The sequence below is a fragment of the Eumetopias jubatus genome, unplaced genomic scaffold (assembly GCF_037043125.1).
Source record: "Eumetopias jubatus isolate StellerSeaLion01/CBP00866 unplaced genomic scaffold, mEumJub1_p1.0 scaffold_10, whole genome shotgun sequence".
Taxonomy (NCBI): domain Eukaryota; kingdom Metazoa; phylum Chordata; class Mammalia; order Carnivora; family Otariidae; genus Eumetopias; species Eumetopias jubatus.
Genome location: NW_028274816.1, coordinates 22,059,548 through 22,077,919, shown reverse-complemented (window position 1 = coordinate 22,077,919; position 18,372 = coordinate 22,059,548). Strand labels below are relative to the sequence as shown.

The 18,372-nt window shown below is 55.1% G+C and overlaps 2 protein-coding genes across 7 annotated transcripts; both read right to left on the bottom strand.

The window, feature by feature from the left end:
• Positions 1-4,278: 4,278 nt before the first annotated feature.
• NRN1L (neuritin 1 like) lies at positions 4,279-5,729 on the bottom strand. The gene is made up of 3 exons (XM_088027431.1): positions 5,604-5,729; positions 4,698-4,830; positions 4,279-4,564 (listed from the first exon to the last, which is right to left on the bottom strand). Exons 1-3 carry the CDS (start codon positions 5,692-5,694, stop codon positions 4,279-4,281), a joined length of 510 nt encoding a protein of 169 aa, XP_087883557.1. The 5' UTR covers positions 5,695-5,729.
• Positions 5,730-6,092: 363 nt separating this feature from the next.
• EDC4 (enhancer of mRNA decapping 4) lies at positions 6,093-17,448 on the bottom strand. Of its 6 annotated transcripts, none has more exons than XM_088027429.1 (29): positions 17,191-17,448; positions 14,466-14,622; positions 14,020-14,131; positions 13,624-13,723; positions 13,167-13,356; positions 12,939-13,086; positions 12,748-12,852; positions 12,308-12,417; positions 12,128-12,211; positions 11,939-12,034; positions 11,747-11,849; positions 11,448-11,628; positions 11,283-11,355; positions 11,084-11,175; positions 10,817-11,016; positions 10,615-10,724; positions 10,367-10,526; positions 9,635-10,068; positions 9,447-9,551; positions 9,210-9,362; positions 9,084-9,120; positions 8,772-8,949; positions 8,502-8,657; positions 8,281-8,396; positions 8,017-8,182; positions 7,742-7,928; positions 7,424-7,643; positions 6,870-7,033; positions 6,093-6,627 (listed from the first exon to the last, which is right to left on the bottom strand). In XM_088027429.1, the coding sequence occupies exons 1-29, from the start codon at positions 17,273-17,275 to the stop codon at positions 6,435-6,437; spliced, it is 4,215 nt and encodes a 1,404-aa protein (XP_087883555.1). In that variant the 5' UTR covers positions 17,276-17,448; the 3' UTR covers positions 6,093-6,434. The 6 variants fall into 6 exon arrangements, with proteins under 6 accessions (XP_087883555.1, XP_087883556.1, XP_027951328.1 ...); XM_088027430.1 differs by having other exon boundaries at positions 10,367-10,523; XM_028095527.2 differs by having other exon boundaries at positions 10,817-11,004.
• Between the last annotated feature and the right edge of the window lie 924 nt (positions 17,449-18,372).

Below are 18,372 nucleotides of genomic sequence, written 5' to 3'. Positions count from 1 at the left end.
TGCAATTAAAATAATTGAGGCCCTCAGCAGTGTTAAATTTGGCCTGCATCACAGTAGAGTTGCAGATGGTTAACTTGAGGATCAATGAAGGTGAAGTTAGTCTTGGGCTAACATCGGAGTAACGGTGTTTTAAACTAATTTTGTTTTGTTTTAATTTGTTATTGAATATAAGTGTATTCTGAGACTGCAAATCAAGTAGATTAAAAAAAATTGTTACCATTAAGACATCTCTAGATCAGAATTCTCTCACTACTTTACAATAAACCCAAATTGCAGGGGGGGCAGTAAATGCCGGAGGTAATAAGAGCATTGTAACCTCCTTCCATCTACCTCATTTCTGTCGGTTCATTTGTTAAAACATTATTTACTTCATACATGAAATTATCTTTAATTGACTTATAAGCCAATGTTATACTTTAAACCTAAAAATAAATTAAAAGCAATAAAACATCATGGTCTGTTTCATGTAGCAGAGTTTCATAAAAAAATTTATTTAAAAAAACACCTTTGGGAGGTGGGGGGGCAGAGTAACCGGGTGATGGGCATTAAGGAGGGCACATGATGTGATGAGCACTGGGTGTTATACGCAACTGATGAATTGTTGAACACTACATCTGAAACTAATGATGTACTGTGTGTTGGTTAATTGAATTTAAATTTTAAAATATTAAGAATTAAAAAACACCTTTAAAAATCGTTGCTGCCCCACCTCCCCCCCCAAAAAAAAAGTCACTTCCAAAAGTCTAGTGATTAAGGGCATGACTTTGGGGTCAAACAAACCTGGGATCATATCCCAAGCTCTGACACTTTCACAGCTGTGTAACCTTAGGCAAGACATCTCTTCTCCTCAAGCCTCATTTTTCTTATGTTTTATGGGGATCATAATCCTGACCCCACAGAATTGTTGTGAAGGTTAAAAGTAATATGGAATTCTAGGGTTGGTGGGGCTTAGAAATTCACACACAACACCCCAATTTTATAGACATTCAGCAAATTAATCCAACAAGTATTTATTGAGCCCTTGCTACTGGCAGATGCTGGTCTGGACTCTGGCAAAGAACACAGGGTCCTGAGATGAAGAGGTATGTCGATGCAGAGGGACTGGGTTCAGGACATTCATCCCCCAGTCTCTCCCCTGAGCAATAAGCTATTCCATGTCCACAGAGCTGTAAATGTGAGACACACCCTCACCATTATGCTCTGGCCTGGGCAGATGTGTCCAGGGCCCAGTCTGGCTATCAGCCCACCCCTCTCCTCCAGCTCTGCGATAAAAGATACAAAGCTCTTAAGCCCCTGGCCAGAAAGCAGATTCTGTCCCCACCCCCATGCACACACGCCAGGTCGATCAATTCCAGGGAAGAGCAGGGACTTAGGGAGCAAAAACCAGGGTAAAGTAGGTCACAGCAGGAGGATGGTAATTCCCCCTGATGGCTGGCCAAAGCAGTTGAGCCCCTGCTCCTGGAAGCAGACTGCTCCTAGCCACCCACCAAGAGGGGCTGTGAGAAGACTTTTGGGGTCTGGATTCCCAGCATCATCCTTCCCAAAGTATGCCCAAGCTAGGTAAGGGGGCTGCCCCAAATGACACATCCTCCATCCTGAGGTCATTCTCAATCCAAGCTCTTACTGACTATAACACGTTCTTTTTTTTTTTTTTAAGATTTTATTTATTTATTTGAGAGAGAGAATGAGATAGAGAGAGCATGAGGGGGGGAGGGTCCGAGGGAGAAGCAGACTCACTGCTGAGCAGGGAGCCCGATGCGGGACTCGATGCCCGGACTCCAGGATCATGACCTGAGCCGAAGGCAGTCGTTTAACCAACTGAGCCACCCAGGCGCCCTGTTGACTATAACACTTTCTATGCTGGGCTTAGAGTTTCTGTCTTTGAGTCCACACACTTCCACAAGTGTACTCTTTATACCCAGCCCTAAGTTGTGTGCTAGAGACATAAAGAGGACGTGTTATAGAGTGGAGAATTCCGACTTGGACCCAGACAGTAGTAAGCCAGTGTTATCAGTACTAAGAAGACAACTGGGGAGCTGTGTGGACCTGTAGGAGGCTTCTGATTCAGGTTTGGAGTCAGGATTAGGAAGGAAGTGATATCGAGCAAGAAAAGGAGTTCACCAGGAGGATATGGAGAAGGGCATTCTGAGTACAGAGAATAAATGTACCAAGACCCAAAGAGGGGAGGGGCTGGGTAGTCAGTTGGTTAAGCGTCTGCCTTCCACTCAGGTCTGATACCGGAGTCCTGGGATCGAGCCCCGCGTCCGTTGGGCTCCCTGCTCAGCAGAGCCTGCTTCTCCCTCTCCCTCTGCTGCTCCCCCTGCTTGTGTGCTGTCAAATAAATAAATAAAATCTCAAAAAAAAAAAAAAAAAAAGACCCAAAGGGATAAAATCCTGGCCTTTCCTTTTGGAAAATTCTGGTGGTCAAAGTGGGGCAGATGTGGGAGAGATTTTCTCCTGAACTTTCTCCTTTAGGTGATGTGAGAAGATGGGTAATGACTGGTTGGAAGGGGCACCTGGGTGGCTCAGTCGTTAAGCGCCTGCCTTCGGCTCAGGTCATGATCCCGGGGTCCTGGGATCGAGCCCTGCAACGGGCTCCCTGCTCCGCAGGAAGCCTACTTCTCCCTCTCCCACTCCCCCTGCTTGTGTCCCCTCTCTTGCTGTGTCTCTCTCTGTCAAATAAATAAATAAACTCTTTAAAAAAATAAATAAACCCAGATCTTAAAAAAAAAAAAAAATGGTTGGGAGAAGTGAGATAAAAGTACAGGTGAATGAAGCAGAGGAACAAAGGTAGGGCAGAGAGAGTTGATTGAGGTATCTGAGCTAACTGGAATGGGATGGTGTTTGAGAAGAATGGATGAAGTAGGGCTCCTAATACACGAGGATGGAGGTCTCTGGAGGCACCTGTCACGCTGGAGCCAAACAAGGGTTCAATTAGGCCTGGTTCTGTCCTGGAGGCAGTAGCCCCCCAGCATGGGGGGCTTTAGTGTAAACCTAGTCTGCTAAGCTCTAGATTCCTACCCTGATTCCTTTGGGCTCCTCTTGTAAAGCCCTCTCCAACTCAGCCCCATCTCTCCTCTACCACCTGTAAGTCTCACACCCTGACCTCCTCTATCACCCCCCATCACATGCCTTCCCTGAGGCCTCCCCTGATGGCAAGGACTGAGTAGGTAGATTCCTGCTCCACGCTCAGACAGGAGTCGCAGGAGTGGACGGAATCAACTGTGGGCAGAACTGGCTTATGCAGGGACTCATAGACAATGAAAAGGGGCTTTAACATCGGAATCAGTTCTAAATTTTAAAAAAGTGGGGGGCATAAAGCAGAGGGAATGAGAGCAGAAGTCAGTGAGGCCATGGCACTGCCCACACAAGTCATGGGGTGGTAGCTTGGAGTAAGGTCCTAGAGGTGGTGGTGCAGGACTGATTGAGAGAAGGTTTCACCCTCTCTGAGGACTCCTCCTTCCCTCAGGATTCTGCCCATGCAGATTCTTGCTCTTCTCCGCCAGGATGAACAGGATTTCCTCACACATCACATACTCATTCCATGCTTCCAGAAAGTCTTCTGGGATTATTGACTTCACACTGCATACCTCTTCTCAAAGAACAAGGTACAGCAGAGGCCAGAGAAATCCTCATCAGGACCCCAGTTTCTGCAGCTCCAGGTCACCTCAGGGACTTGAATATAGACCCCAATATGGACTCCCCACCTTCGGGAACAGGTTCCCCTCAGGTAGACCAGGACCCCGGAGAGGGAGAGGAAAGAGCACTTAATTGTCTTGAAGGCCAAGATGGTAGTTAGCAGAGATGGTAGGAACGTGGAGGCCAGAACGAACCTGGGGATGGGGGTGAACTGGCTCAAGGGTGGTGGGGGCGGGGTGGGACACTTCACCCCCTCACATGTCCATAGGGGCCAGAATAGGAGGGGCAGGCAGGAGGTAGAAATGCCAGCCCAGGAGAACAGAGGAAGGCTGTGCATTCCGGAAGATTTCGGGTCACCACCAGAGCTCCTGGAACCTGCACACAATGGAAAACTGCTCAGCCAGCCCTGGGAAATGAGTGTCTGTAAGTAGAAAGATTGAGTCCCCTGTGGTGGCCATGGGTCCCGCCTATCCATCCCTGGGGATCAGCTTCTGGAGGCTCCGCCCCAAGCAAGCGGGGCTGGCTGTGGCCAGAAGAAAGGAAGGAGCTTAGTACAAACATAAATACCTTTAATGAAAGCCAAGGGCACTCTGCAGATCCCCAGTAGGAGGCCGGGGTGCTGCTACTCCACCAGACTGGCTAGGCCAGAGGCCCCAGGAGGCAGGCGAGCGCCAGAGCAGCCGCCAGCAACGGGGGTGTTGGGGCGGGGGTGGGTGCAGATGCTCTTGCCTGCAGCGTCTCCTGGTTGGTCTCAGGGCCTGTGCCATGCTCCCTAATACGCACAGGGGTGCCACACAGAGCATGCAAATTATCCGGGTGCGCGGCCCGGCGAGCTTCTTGCTGTAGTGACTCCCACACAGCGGCAGCCTCCTCTGGGCAGTGCAACAGGACTCGGGAGGCACAGATGTGGAAGTCATTCCAAGACCTGTTAAAGGCTTGGGGTTAGGATAATTAGGTGGGGCAAAGAGGTTTTTGTAATGGGAAGGGAAAGGTTCAGGCCCCAGGGTGGTGGTGAGGGGGTCCCACAGTTAGGTGGCTGTCTTCACACCTGCTCTTACCTGCAGACAGTCTCCAGCTCGCCTCCAAGACCCATGTCGTCCCCCAAGCGGATGAGACAGTCCGCGAAGCCCTGGTATATGGTGTCACAGCCCCCTGGGCCCATTGCAGCTGCTGCCAGGGGAGATGTAAGGACTAGGGGTGGGGGTGGAGAGTGTTTGATAGAACGAGCCGCCCCGCCCCCCTTCATGGCCAAGCCCCCAGGGGCTTGTTTACCTGGGTATGCTCGGGGACGTGACTCAGCGTGAAACAGAGGCACCCCCGGGAACCAATGGGCATGTCTGGGGATCCACCTGCACTGTCTCCCCTCTGGGCACAACCCGGACAGGATATGTGGAGAGCAGTGGGGTGGGGAAGAAGGTGTCCTGTCCCAAGGGGTTGGCTCTTTATCTGAGCTTCTAGGGTGACAGGTCAGGTGAGGATGGTCGAAGTGAAGGAGTCAGGACACAGAGAAGTGGGGCAGGGTCCAGGGCTACGGGCTCCCTTAACTGTCCTGCAGGCCGGACAAGCTTACTTGGTCATCCCACCCCATCCCCAAAGACGGGTGTTCTCAGCCAGATAGGGCAGGACAGGTGGGGCCGGAATCCAGATCAGACCCTAAGAGAGGGCCTCAGGGGTCCCACAGTTGGTCTAGGGGGTCTCACAAGAGCCTAAGTCTCCCTTTACCAGAATGGGCGATGTGGAATTTTGGGGTCCTTTCCCCTTGACTATGTGTCAGTTCATGCCCATTTTGCATCCTAAAGCCACTGGCACGTATTATCCCCTCCCTAAAGCCCTCACACCTCCTTTCCAGCCTGATTCCCAGGGTTCAGGAAGGCTGGGCCTCAGCTCTCACACGCCCTATACCTAGACTAGGGAGACGGTGTGCCACCCAGCCGCTAAGCTGGGTCCAGCACTCCCGCACTCACCGAGTGGTAGCGATAGCAGCAACAGCCCCAGCACACCGGAAGGTCGGGGCAGTCTCTGGCGGTGCTGACAGGAGCAATAGCTGTGCATCATCCCCGCATCATCCCCGGCTGGGAGCCTAGTGCTGGAGCTAGCAGCTTGGAAGCAGCTTGGAAGCACAGCCCTTCGGCCCAGCCCCCGGAAGAAGAGATTGTGATTGGATGGGAGCCGGGGGCGGGGCCCAAGGCCAGCTGGCAGCCCGCCCCAGTACCCAGATCGGGAGGGAGGGGAGGGACCCCAGGGAGAAAAGCTGGGGACACGGGCAACCGCAGAGCTGACCCCAGGGCCCTTGTCTCAGAGATGGAGAGGGAATCTGGGAAGGTAGCTGTGCAGATGAGGGTGGGTGTCCAGGCACCTGGGTTAGCCTAGACAGAGCTCCACGCAGGGAAGAGAGAGGGGAGAGAGAACAGAGATCCTTATCAAAGGTACACCAAAAGCACACACATACTCCATTTTATTCCAAAAGCATTTAATTGAATTTCTCAATGTTTTTCAAAAACAAAAAGATCCAAATCGGAGGTAAAAAGGAACATGGAAAATTCAACTCAAGTGGTGTCGCAATCTCAGGGGTCATGCTCCAGGCATGGCAGAACCCAAGAAGGCACAATACCCACCCTGGGCCCAGCCTAAACCTGCTGGCTACCACAGCCTATAGACCACAGCCAGTGCTCTCCCCTCAAACACCCCCGAGGTGGGAGCCTGAGCAGGTAAAAGAGTAGACATGACCCTGCTTTTCCCCTAGGCCTGTCTGCTGGCCTTCAGTGCCTCCCCACCCCTGGGCGAGGCAGGCTTAGCTAAGGGAGGCTAGGGGTTACAAGACCGTGCAGCATGAGGCTGAGACGCCGGGCCACTTTGCCAAGTGAGTTGTGTGGTTCAGCCTGCAGGAACTGGAAGAGCTTCTGGCGCACCTGGGCCATGACGGAGCCCATGTGGTCCCGAGTGATGGGGTCACTGTGGTCCAGGTGCATCACAGCCTCTTCCAGGTAGCTGTGGTGGAAGAAAGGGACAGCATAAAGGTGGGCTCCAGCAGACAGGAGCGCCCCCTGGTGGCACTGAGGCCCAGAAGGACTGCTGACAAAAGGGGGTGGGGGGGGTCTCAAAGTCGGAGATGGGTGGGGACAGAGGGGACTGGTGGAGAAAATGAGGAAGCAGAGTCAGGCAGGAGTCTCTGCTTGGACTACTCCTCTACCTTCACCCCAGCCTGTCTCCTGATCCCTGAGTCCACTCACCTGAGCTTGAGGTCAGTTCGAGTACCAAGGTCAGAGGCCAGCTGCTGGATGAGGGAAAGGAGCACAGGCTGGGAGAGTGGGCAGGGTGGCTGCCCAAAAACCTGCCCTGGGTCCACAGTTTCACACACATACAGCACCAGGTTCAGGTCAGCAGCTGTCAGGGCCTAGGGAGAGAAGAGTGTTTATAGCTAAGGTCAGAAGGGAATACCTGCTTGTCTGGCCGTGTGGTTCGGGTGAGGATGACCAGAGGAGGGTACTGAGGGCTCCAGAGGGGGGATGCTCAGGGGCCTAGAGACAGTACTAGAGAACCGTGTTGTTACTCTGGGGGATCAGGAAAGGTTTCCTGAGCGGGGTGGTCATGAAGCAAGGTAGGCGGAGGTAGAAATTTCGAAAGGGTCCAGGCAGAGGGGAAAGAAGGGGAAATGGCCTGAAGCCAAAGAGAACAAAGAATATTGTACTGGGGCCAGACCACCCAGAGCCTGGCGGGTAGGGTACGGTGTGTGGGTCCTGTCAGGAGACACCTGACCCTTACCTGGACCTACTGCCTGGCATACCTGCTGGAAGGCCTGATTGAGGTGGCCCTGCTGCAGCAGCTGCAGGATATGGGCTTGCTGGGCCTGGCAGTCAAGGTGGGCAGCGGGGACAGGCGTGCCAGCAGCTGAACGCATGGCCTGCATGATGCTAGACGTCACGGCGGCCTGTTGCTCCTTGAGGGCTACACTCACCTCGCCCTTAACGATGCGCTGTACCTGTGCTAAAATGGATTCCTGCAGACTGCAAAGGGAAGTGAGGGAGATGAGGCAGACAGGAAGTCTGGTCTGGCGCTTTCCAAACCCGGCACCTTGCCCAATACCCTGCCCAATACCACACACCTGCCCACAGCCACGTGCAGCTGGTGCTGCACCTCAGCCCGGACGCTGCTGGACACGGTGGCCGCCATCTGCTCAGTGGCGCCCTGCAGTGTGCTGACCAGGCCCCGCAGCTGGGCTAACACAGGCTCCCGTGCCTCCTGTTCTCGTGCCTTCCGGCTCTTCATGTGGCTCTCCAGCTGCTGCAAGTCTGGGAGGCGACCACAGGGGCCGTGAGAGGAATGGTAGGGGAAGAGAGGGACAGCCCCTCCCACCGTGAGGCATATGACCCCACTCACACTCTTGCGTGCCCAGTCGGAAGCTATCATTGATCTGTTGGAACATGGCCTGGCAGCTCTTCTCAAAGGCCGGCAGCACCACACTCTGGAAGGCTTCACGGTAGGCGGCCTGCATTGGCCCCTGTAATGTGTCTGCAGCTGCTCGGGCAATGGCATCTGTCAGGTTCTGGGGGTAGAGGGAGGGCTGAGTTGAAAGGCTAAGCCCAAGTTGGCATGACCAGGCCCACCAACCACCAACCTCCCGTGTCTCGGGCCCTATAGCACCTTGGACTTTAGCAGCTTGGAGATACTCTCTTTCATGCTACCCTCCACGGCTGTGAGCTTGGTGGCCACTGAGCTACTCAGCTGGCCTGTCACTGGCTCCAGGCTCCTGGAGACACCTGCGGCAGGACCAAGAGGAATAGGTGGAGCCACAAAAGGCAGCTTGGCAGACAGGAAGCCCCACTCCCACCTGGCCCATCCAGAAGTCTCCACGCCCAACTCACACGGAGGTACCGTCTTCTTGATCTCATCCCGTAGGCTACGCTCCAGCCGCCCAGCTACAGCCGAAGACAGTGCCTGGGACAGTTGTTGGGTCAGCTGCTCCTGCAGCTGCCCACCCCGCTGCTGCCCCTCAGCCAGTGCCCGCTCCAGCCGCCGCTCTGCACTGTAGCTAAGGAATAGGCCTGGGGCAGGTCCCACATCCCTTCCTGGGCCAAGAATGCTGCTCCTGTCCCTAACCCTATGCCATGCCGGGCTATGACCCGTAAGGATACGCTCCTGCTCATGCCGTGACTCCAGGGCGCGTTCTACGTGGCCCGTGACGGTGCTCTGCAGACCTTCAAGCTGGCTGCAAAGACGCTGCAGCAATTCTTCCTGGCTGTGCCGCAGCTCTGCCAGCTCCCTCTGCTGTTGCCAAATTAGTGCTGGCCAGTCCTCAGGAGCTTCTGCCACCTGCCAAGAGCACCGACAGGCAGGTGATGCCTGCCCCATACATTCCCATGCACCAGACCAGGGAGTGGCCCAGAGCTCTCCCCCACCCTCACAAGGAGGAGTCCCAGAAATAGAAAGGCCGTTACTTCACTTACCTGGTGTTCCATGAGCCGGGATCCCACAGCTGAATCCCTGCCATGGACAAGAAGCACCTCAGGCCATGTCACACAGGGCAGCCGGAGGACCACCCCTCTCCCGGGCCATAGGACCTCACCCCCTACCCGTCATCTTTCTTGCCCTTTCTCTTAAGCTTGGGTGAGGCTCGAGGAGAACCCTTGGTCTTCCAGTCCTTGGCCGGTAGCCGTGGAGGGGGAACTTTGGCACCAAAGCCCCCTGCAGCAGAGGCAAGGCTAGCCACCTCATCATCATGATCACTGTAAAAGGGGAGGGAGAAAAATCAGCACCGACCCACTTGCGGGCCCTCCCTCATGAGACGAACAGTGTAGGGTGACATCCACCTTTGCTCAGCACTGGCATCCTGGCTGTCATGTTGCTGCAGCAGGTGGTAAGGTGGTCGGTGGAAGGCCAGGCTCTTGTGCTTCTCCTGGAGGCCATTCCTGGGACTGGAGGAACAGGCCAACTCAACAGCGACAACTCTATCTGGAACCCCTCCCACCAGCACACGTTCCTCTCCCAGGGTCCTCACCTCTCTGCTAGGCTGCTACAGGTCTCACGAGTAATGTCTGGTGCCGTAGGCCAGACCTGACTGTCAGGGGCTGTGGCCTCCTGGGTCAATGCTGCCTCCAAAAGGGAAGGGGTACTATGCCGATCCCCATCCCCAGGGCCTCCATCCAGGCCAAGCTGGGAGCCAAGCTCGGGCCCTGGCCGGGGCCGTGGGGACAGCAGGTGGAGCGCTGAGGCAGCTGAGGCCATACTGTCTGGCTCAAGACCCTCAGGAGCAGAGGAGACAAAACCACGGGACAGGGCCTCAGAGGCGATCTCAGGGATGTCCTGGGACAGGGCAGTGGAAGCTGAGGAGATAACATCAGGGGAGCGGGTGCGGCTGGGAGAAGCCTGGGGTAGCCCCAGGGGCTCCACTTCCTGCAGCTCCAGGGACAGTGCAGAGGCAGCAGTAGGCACCTGAGGCAGAGCAGAAATGGGGCTTAGGTGGTGGGGCGTGGGGGTGGGGGGCACACATATGAGGCCTGATGTCTGCAGCGAAGGGACAGTGGAGAAGGGGGATGCAGGTCAAAACTCCCACAGCCCAGGAGAAGAGGAGGTGGGGATGGATACAGGCTGAGAAGCTGCCCTCCAGGGAACAGGGGAGGCTGGGATGACCTCAGGGAAAGACCTCAGGTGCTGTGGGAGGAAAGTACCACCAAGCTTCCCAATACCACATACCTGCCACCCTGCACTTCATACACACCCAAACACACACCTGCCCAGGTGCTTTGGGAGTCAGTTTGTCAGCTGGCCCTGGGAGCAGGCTGGGCAAGAGGCTGCGTGGGCTTGCTTGCAGGCTGCTGCTGCTGCTGCTCAGTGCCAGACTGCCATCCAGCTGCAGCTTGGGGCTCAAGGTCAGCTCCTCAGGCGGCCTGCTGGCAGGAAGGCGGAGGTGTAGCAGCCAGAGCTTGGCATCACCTGGCACCAGCCCCCGCCATCCCCCAACTCTGACCGTCGCTTCACCTGGGCAAGGACTGGTCCACAGCTGAGGCGCTGCTCATGGCAGACACAGCTGTAAGAGAGGAGGAGCTGGGGCTGGAGCTGGAGCTGGAGCTGCTGGGGGATGCAGCGATCTGGGGAGATGCAGGAGAGTAAGGCTGTGGCCTGCACGTGGGGCGGTCCGGGGGCCCCCTGCCCTGAGCCCCACACCCCTCCCCCAGCACACCTGCTGCAGGGAGGCGCTAGGTGTCATGAAGGCGTCAGGTGTCATCAGCTTGGGCTTGGTCTCACTGCTCAGACTGAGGAAGTCAGCAGGCGCAGGCAGCTCCACTATGCGTCGGGGGTCGGGCTGGGAGCCTTGGGTAGATGACCCCAGGCCGTCAGAGCCCAGTTCAGGCCGAGACTCTCCAAATGCTGTGGAGAAAGCTGCCACTTGAGTCAGATCTCAGACCCTGGTCACTCAGACCCTGCCTCCCTCTTACACCTCACTCACTGAAGTCCTCATGGGCAGTGTGGGTGGGGAGTGGGGCCAGCACATCAGGGTTCAACTGCGGCTGGAAACGGATCTGCACATCCTGCAAGGCCCTACAGGCAGAGAAGGGTGAGCATGGGAGAGAGCTCAAAGAGGCCAGCATCAGTAGGGTGGGGAGGGGCACAGACAGGGCACAGGTCAGATTCCCCAACACACTCACTTAGTATGCACACAAAAGAGTTTGATGAGCACACCGGCTGCAGACTCCATGGCACCAGCTCCGTGGGTCCCATCTACGAAGACAGCGTGGGCAACTAAGCCCTGGCCCTCTATGCCTCCACACTTCGCTACAGACAAACATGTTCCCTGACCCTGAGCAGCTCACCAGCCCCTAGGCTGTCATTCTCCTCCTCGGCAGGCAGCACCTCAGTGTGCCGCAGTCGACAGCGACTCACGACCTGGATACCGAAACTCAGCACAGGATGGGTGAGCAGGAACTCAGAGATGGAGCTGAAGCAGGCACGGCCTTCCTCCTGGTTCTGCAGCAGCTCCATCACATAGAGGACCTGCACACACAGTGCACTCACAGCTGGGCTCAGAGGCTGTGAGTGCTGGGGCTGTGCCCGACACCCCTGCCTCCCTGACGATACCAGCTCTGCCCAGGCTGTCCCCACAACAGCCTACCTTCCGTTGCACATCGCTGAGAATAAGGTATTCTGCTGAGAGGTCCAGACAAACCTTGAGGCTGGGGGGCACACTCACTGAGCTGAAGATATCTGGGGAGAAGCTGTAGGGCCGGGGAGGCAGGATTAATGAGATAGAAAGTGGAAAGAGCCCAATCTGTCTCCCTGCTGCCCCTGCTCAGCCTCTGCTTACCGAATGGTCTGGAGGCAGGTCCAGGACACCGTGCACCACATCTTGAGCTCCCGATTCTGGTCAGCACCAGTGATGAGGAACCTCCAGAAAGGGACTCTGCAAAGCAGCAAGGCCTCGAATAGCTGGCTGGACCCCCTACTGGAGAACCAAGGTCCAGCCCTCTACCTGCCTGCCTGCCCACTCACTCACTCAGGGTCCTGTTTCTTGTGGTTGTCACAGAATAGGAGGCAGGAAAGGGACCGCCCATCATGAGGCTTCCATTCATGCAGACACCTGCAAGGAGGCAGACAAGGGATATGAGTGGATGATCTTGTCCTCACCTAGGGGTGGGGGGCGGGGGGAATCTTGGTCCCTCAGGCCCTGCCTTACCTTGGCTCATCCTGCCCCTCAATGTAGATCTGCCAGAACTTGACAAAGCCATCATGGCTTGCAGTAGCCAGGACAGTCCCATCAGGTGAGAGGGCCCCTTCACTCAGGCACTGGGAAGAACCCAAAGAGCCTTGCTTTGCCACCTGACTAGTGGTAGGAGCAAGCCCTTCTCCGGTGAGGATGGTAGTGAGCTGAGCTGACCCACAGTGGATGTGTACATCTGTATCAAAGCCTCACTAAATGAGGGGCTGTACAGAAGACCAGCCTCGCAGGGTTCAGCAGGTTAGGTGTGCACTCTATAGGTAAGGGCCACTTTGTGTTCAGAGTTCCCATGGGCAGAGTGCCAGTAAAGCTGCCTGCGCAGCTGAAGGTTCAAGGAAGAGATGAGGGGCGTAAGGAAACGGGGGAGGGCAGGGGGGGGCAGTCAGTCGCAGGCTTACGGTGCTGTGGCCTTTTACCACGATGAAGCCTTGCTTGATTTGGCTGACACGCACAGGCCAGGTGCTGTGGTTGGCGCGGAGCATGTCCAGATCCCACACCTCAGCCTGGAGGGTACAAGGTGAGTGTTCAGCCCCTGCCCACATCATGGCTTCTCTGAACCCTTCTCTCCCCACATGCCTGGTTCCCTCACCCGGTCCTCGTGCAACAGGGCCACTGTGGGGCTGCCCTCCTCACAGCAGTCCTCACTCTCCTCCGGGATGAAGGGGCACCAGATGATCCTGCGGAAGTGGTTCAGTGGTGTGCCCTCTGGCTGCTGGATGTGGACCAAGATCTCTTCTCTGAGCACGGTGTTAAGGGCTAAACAGGTGGATGATGAGGTTTGTCTGGTAGCCCCCATTCCACCCCAGAGAAAGGATACTGAATTTTGCCATTCACCAGAGCCAAGCGCCACACGAACAGGTTGCCTGCCTCATCCAGGCAGGCCAGCTGTGAGGAATTGAGGTGTGCAAAGGCCAGATCAGCCACACTGCCCGTGAAGCCCTTGAGCAGGGTCCGCTCTGAAGCGCTGACACTGATCACCCGCACCATCGCTGAGCCATTGCTGGCAGCTGGAATCAGAAGAGCGGGAGGTCCTGAGGAAGTATCCAGGCCCGGGCAGCAGCAGAGAAGCCCTGCCCTTGCCTACCTCTTTACCACTACCGATCTCAAGCTCAGACTTCCCCCTCGGCTCCCCAAGGCCTGTCATAGGTGGAGGCAAGACAGACAAACCTTCTATTGTACCCTAAGAGCTGAGTGGGCTGACTGGTCTGACACTGGACCTGCATCTCTGGGGCTTCCAGCAGAACACCTCCCTCCCCTCTCCTGCCCCTACTCACCCCGAATGGCATAAGCCAAAAAGGAGTTGGACACAGCTATCAGGTTGCCGTAGTAGTATTTCTGTTCCCAGTCATACTTGGCCACGGGCTGGATTTTCACCTGAGAACAAAGGGTGAAGATGGTCGTAGAGGCTGAGGGCTAGGGTAGATTTATCAGGGCCCGGTTGATCTCCAGCATCCCTGGGGACACGAGAGGCCACATGTGTGAGCCCAGCCACCTATTCACAACTCTTGGGGCCAGATTCCCACAGAGATGTGGCCGCTAACCCTGGCTTCCTGAGACTGAGGCACACTACCTGTCAAGGTGATCGTCACAGTAACTGGCAGCATGGGAGGGGAGGGAGAGGCTTAATGTGCCCGCATCCACCATACATGCCACAACGTCGTGGTGCCCACCTTGTTGCTGCCCCGTGCTTTGCTTGAGATGCTAGAGTCACTGCTAGCCACAATCTCCACCTCCTTGGCCAAAATCCCGATGCATGTAGAGCTGTCATCTCCTGTGAGGCAGCTAGGGGGAGGGGTGCACAAGCTTGACTCCTGTTCCCGCAAAGTCTCAATGGGCAGGGTTGGAAGGGGGAGAGAATACAACCACTCTGGTGAAGGTGTCAAGTCCCAGATGCTCAACTCTGCCTGCTCCACTGGTCCCCATACCCAAAGCTCCCTTTGCTCACCTCCCTCCTTAGTAATGGGCCTATTTCCATGCTAAAATGGAAGCCCAAACTTCAGATCCAGCCCAAGCTCTTGAGCTTGTCCTTGCCCCTCAATCTAGTACAAATATAATGTGGTTAAGTACACCACCCCAAGGACCCCAACACCACCACTGCCATTTCGCAGACACTCACATGACCTGCTTTTCCTGAAGGTTAATAGGTGGCATGGCCCGGAGACCAGGCTTGTTTGCTGAAGTACCATCACCTGAGCAGAGGGGGTCTGGGACAAGAAGCCCGTTGAGATCCCCATTGTAGGCATTAGATGGCCGCTGGCTCTCTGCACTGGGACCTGAGGACAAAAACGTCCACTCTATTGAGGTTGTTCCACCTACCCACTGGCCTCTCCTCCTACAGAACTTCATTTAAGAATCATGAGGTCCTCAGGACACCTGGGGGGTCAATTGGTTAAGCATCTGCCTTTAGCTCAGGTCAGGAACCCAGGGTCCCCTGCTCAGTGGGTAGCCTGCTTCTCCCTCGCCCTTTGCCATTCCCCCTGCTTGTGCTCTCTCTGTCAAATAAATGAAATCTTAAAAAAAAAAAAAAAAAAAAAAAAACCATGAGGTGCTCTAGGAACATTCAACTGAGGGAGCCATGTCAGTAGGGAGGAGTACCCTTGGTTCATCTTTTGTTCCATAAACACTGATGGTTGACACAATGTCTGCAAGAACCAAAGACATGCATGTCTTTGGAGTAAAGCCATCAAGAACCCTGTGAAGCCAATTAATATTTAGGCCCAGATTAGCACAGACGGACTCTGTACTTGAGGGAAGGCATGGGAAGGGTCAGGACAGACTTCATAAAAGGAGGTCCATCAGAGCCAGTGTGGCTGGACCACACAAACATAGGAAAGATGAAGGAAAGACAAGCCACAGAGGTCTCAGATATGAAGCCTTGTATGCTTAAATTCTCCCTGTGGCATTGAGAGCCACACAGAGTTTTAAACGGGAAGGTGACATGGTCTGCTATGGCCAGAAGAATGACTGCTCTAAGGAGGCATGTAAGATAGTTAAGAATCCAGGTAAGAGACATCAGGTCCTAGACCAAGACAGTGGCAGATGGTAGAGAAGGGAAGATGGGCTCCCAAGGCATGAAAGGACACTGATAAGATGTAGGAGTAAGAAAGGAAGGAAACTAGCCCCTCAAAGAAATGGCTCAGAAGAAGCCACCTCGGGCAGGTAACCTCAGAAGGAATGGACATGAAGGAACTGGACAATGGAGAAAAACTCTAGGATGAGGTGTGTAGTAGTCAGGAAAGGCAGCATTTCAGTTGCTTGCCGTTGGCTACTTCAAGCACCCTCATAGGCTCAGATACCACCCTAAAACTCCCAGGTGACAAGGAGACTAGGGCTCCACACTGAAAAACATGGCAAGTTTCTAGTCATAAAATAGTCTGGCATCTGACATGCTCCTCCAGTCCTCCAGAGGAGACAAGCAAGAGCTATTTGGCAAATGGGACAATTAAGTACCAATCAACATATAAGGAATTAAGTGGAAAACCTCCAGGCCACTTCATTTGGATCAGAGCCACTTTAGCTGCTCAGGGGTAAGCTGGTCACTCTCCCTCCCAGGCAGGCTACCATGAGGACAAACAAACAAGCTGCAAAATATTGGCCATGCCAGACTCTACCAAACCTTTGAGCATTCTAGTCTTCACAGAGCTGATGAGCATGAGAAGTCTAAGCCAAGCTCACAAGTAAAGGGAGCACAGACTCCAGGTGTGGGGCAAAGTGCTCAGTGGTTTCAGGCAGCAGATGGATCTTCCCCAGGTGGCAAGGGGTAGCTAAACCCACCCAGTGTGAGCACCAGTGCCTGCTTTTAAAAGCAGCTAGTTTGAGCCTCCCAGCAAGTTTAAGAACAGGGTTTAAAGAAACACCAATTCTCAGCTGTGGCCACTGCACACTCCACACCACCATTACCAGCCGGTCTTTCAACCACTACAACTTTTCACAGGTCCCTAAACCTGTCAGGAAACTGGTGCCTTCACACACGCTATTTCTTCTTTGCAGAATGCCATTCCTGACACCGAATCACCTGTTCATATTATTAACACCTAGCCTAAACATTGTCTTCTCTCTCAAATCTGTTCTCAGGCACTCTCCAGCCCCAACCTCAGTACCCTGTCTCCATCACAGTACCAAAATACTCCTTTTCTTTTTTTCATTGACAACAGCATTATATTACAACCTCATTAGTTCTCTATGTCCTGGGGGCTCTTTGAGGGCAGGAGCAGCTCTGAGGTATCACTGCAAGCCCATGTAAAGTCTAAATGAATGGAAATATAAACTAGGGCTTGCCGATGTTTGTAGCCTAATCCAATCAGGGCCGTCCAGTCTGTGATTTGCTTTAATCCCAGAAAGGACACAGAACGGGGGTGGTCACCTGCCTCCTGAAAATCAGTTTTAGAACAGCAGGCCTGGAGTCTGTATTCCAGAGTGAAGGGCAAGTTGCAAAGGGTGACCAGTGGCTCCTCAGCACAGTGCTTAGGTCTAGACCCGGAACTCGGCATACAGGGCCCAGACCAGGCCTCTGAACTACACAGCATAAGGATGGGGAACCTGAGCTAGTCTCAGAAACACTTCAGACCTTGGGGCCAGGACACGAAGGGGCCCCTGCGGATTGAGAGAAGGAACCTCACCTTCAGCAGAGACGCTGAAGGACGAGGCAGAACGGCCCGGCACCGGAATGAGAAGGGATCTGCACCCTTGGGGGGCACGCTCAGGAATTTACTGCTCCAACCCTCGTCTTATCTCATCAGCCAGGAAGATGCGGTATGGGTCCTGAGGGACCTGCGGACCCTGAGGTCCGCGCCGCCCTTCTGCCCGCTCGCCAACGGCCCACCCCCGCTGTCCCGGCTCACCCCCCGCGGGCCGGTCCAGCTTGAGGATGTCCCGCAGGTGCTGCGTGGCGTCCTCGATGTCGATGCTCGCGCAGGAGGAGGCCATGGGCCCAGCCGCGGGCGCCTCGTCCGCGCCGCGTTCGTTTCGCTGCCGACGCGCACGGTGCAGCCGCGCACAGCCCTGCCGGGACCAGACAGCAGGACACCGGTCACTCGTCTCCGTCCACCCGCAGCCCGCAAACCGCCGCCCGCGCCGCGTCCCCGTACCCCACCGGCCCCACCAACCGCCTCCACTTCCGGCCCGCCGGAGCGCCGGCTCCCGGAACCTGAGCAGGGTGGAGAAGAAAGGTTCCGGGATGGGGGGCGGAAGCTTCGCGGCTCCCGGACCCCTTGGTCAACGGGAGTTCCCCAGGGTTGAGGTAGAGAAAACGTCCACGTACTGGACCGCTCAAACCCCTATTCGGCTCAGGATATCCTGCCCAGGCTATGTCCATTCCCAGAACATGGACTTATGATGGGCCTGGAACTGGATCAACTCAGCCGCCCAGGTTACAGTCCCTAAGACCCTACCAAGGAAGCTGAATTGGTACGCCCCTACGTTTCCCCTTGGGGAAATGGGGCAGGGCAACCCAAGGTCTCAGGGGAATCATAAGCCCAGGAATTGCAGGGGAAATGGTCAAACCATGAACATCACATCGTTAATGTCCCCCAGCATCCCCTGCCCACCCAGGCCTGACACCCTCAGGCAGGAAGAAAGAAACCAGAGTTTACAAACACCTCTTTATTGCAGAAATTTCAGGCACAGGTACATGGAAGAAGCTGTATTGCAGATTTTATACAGGGTGGTGTAAGAGGCAGCAGGCACCTACCTCTCTCCCAACCCCCACTCCCCAAACACACAGCATCCTAAATCAGTCCCACTGAAATCTCCTGAATTTGTAGCCTTCTAGAAACAGTACATCATCCAGTCCTGTGCTCAGTGTAGCCTGACAACCTGTGGGGGTCTGAGGGAGTCCTTGGCCTCCATCTATAGTGCAGGAAGGAAGGGGGAGTGCAGGTCAGGCATAACTGTGGTGCCCTCACCAATCCTGAAACCCCTAAACCCCCTAGGTTTGGTTCTAGCTTCTGGTTGCTACCTTGCCACCAGGCTTATACCACCAGAGGTCTCAGGGCTAAAGGGCTAGTTCTGCAATGGGCAAGGCC

Coding starts and splice junctions, on each gene's coding strand:
- NRN1L (XM_088027431.1), bottom strand. CDS start 5,694: ATGATGCACAGCTATTGCTCCTGTCAGCACCGCCAGAGACTGCCCCGA. Junction 4,831..5,603: donor GCTGCTATCGCTACCACTCG/GTGAGTGCGGGA, acceptor CCCCACCCCTAG/TCCTTACATCTCCCCTGGCA. Junction 4,565..4,697: donor GAGCTGGAGACTGTCTGCAG/GTAAGAGCAGGT, acceptor AGCCTTTAACAG/GTCTTGGAATGACTTCCACA.
- EDC4 (XM_088027427.1), bottom strand. CDS start 17,275: ATGGCCTCCTCCTGCGCGAGCATCGACATCGAGGACGCCACGCAGCAC. Junction 10,725..10,816: donor CTAGCGCCTCCCTGCAGCAG/GTGTGCTGGGGG, acceptor GCATCTCCCCAG/ATCGCTGCATCCCCCAGCAG. Junction 9,363..9,446: donor GATGCCAGTGCTGAGCAAAG/GTGGATGTCACC, acceptor CCCCTTTTACAG/TGATCATGATGATGAGGTGG.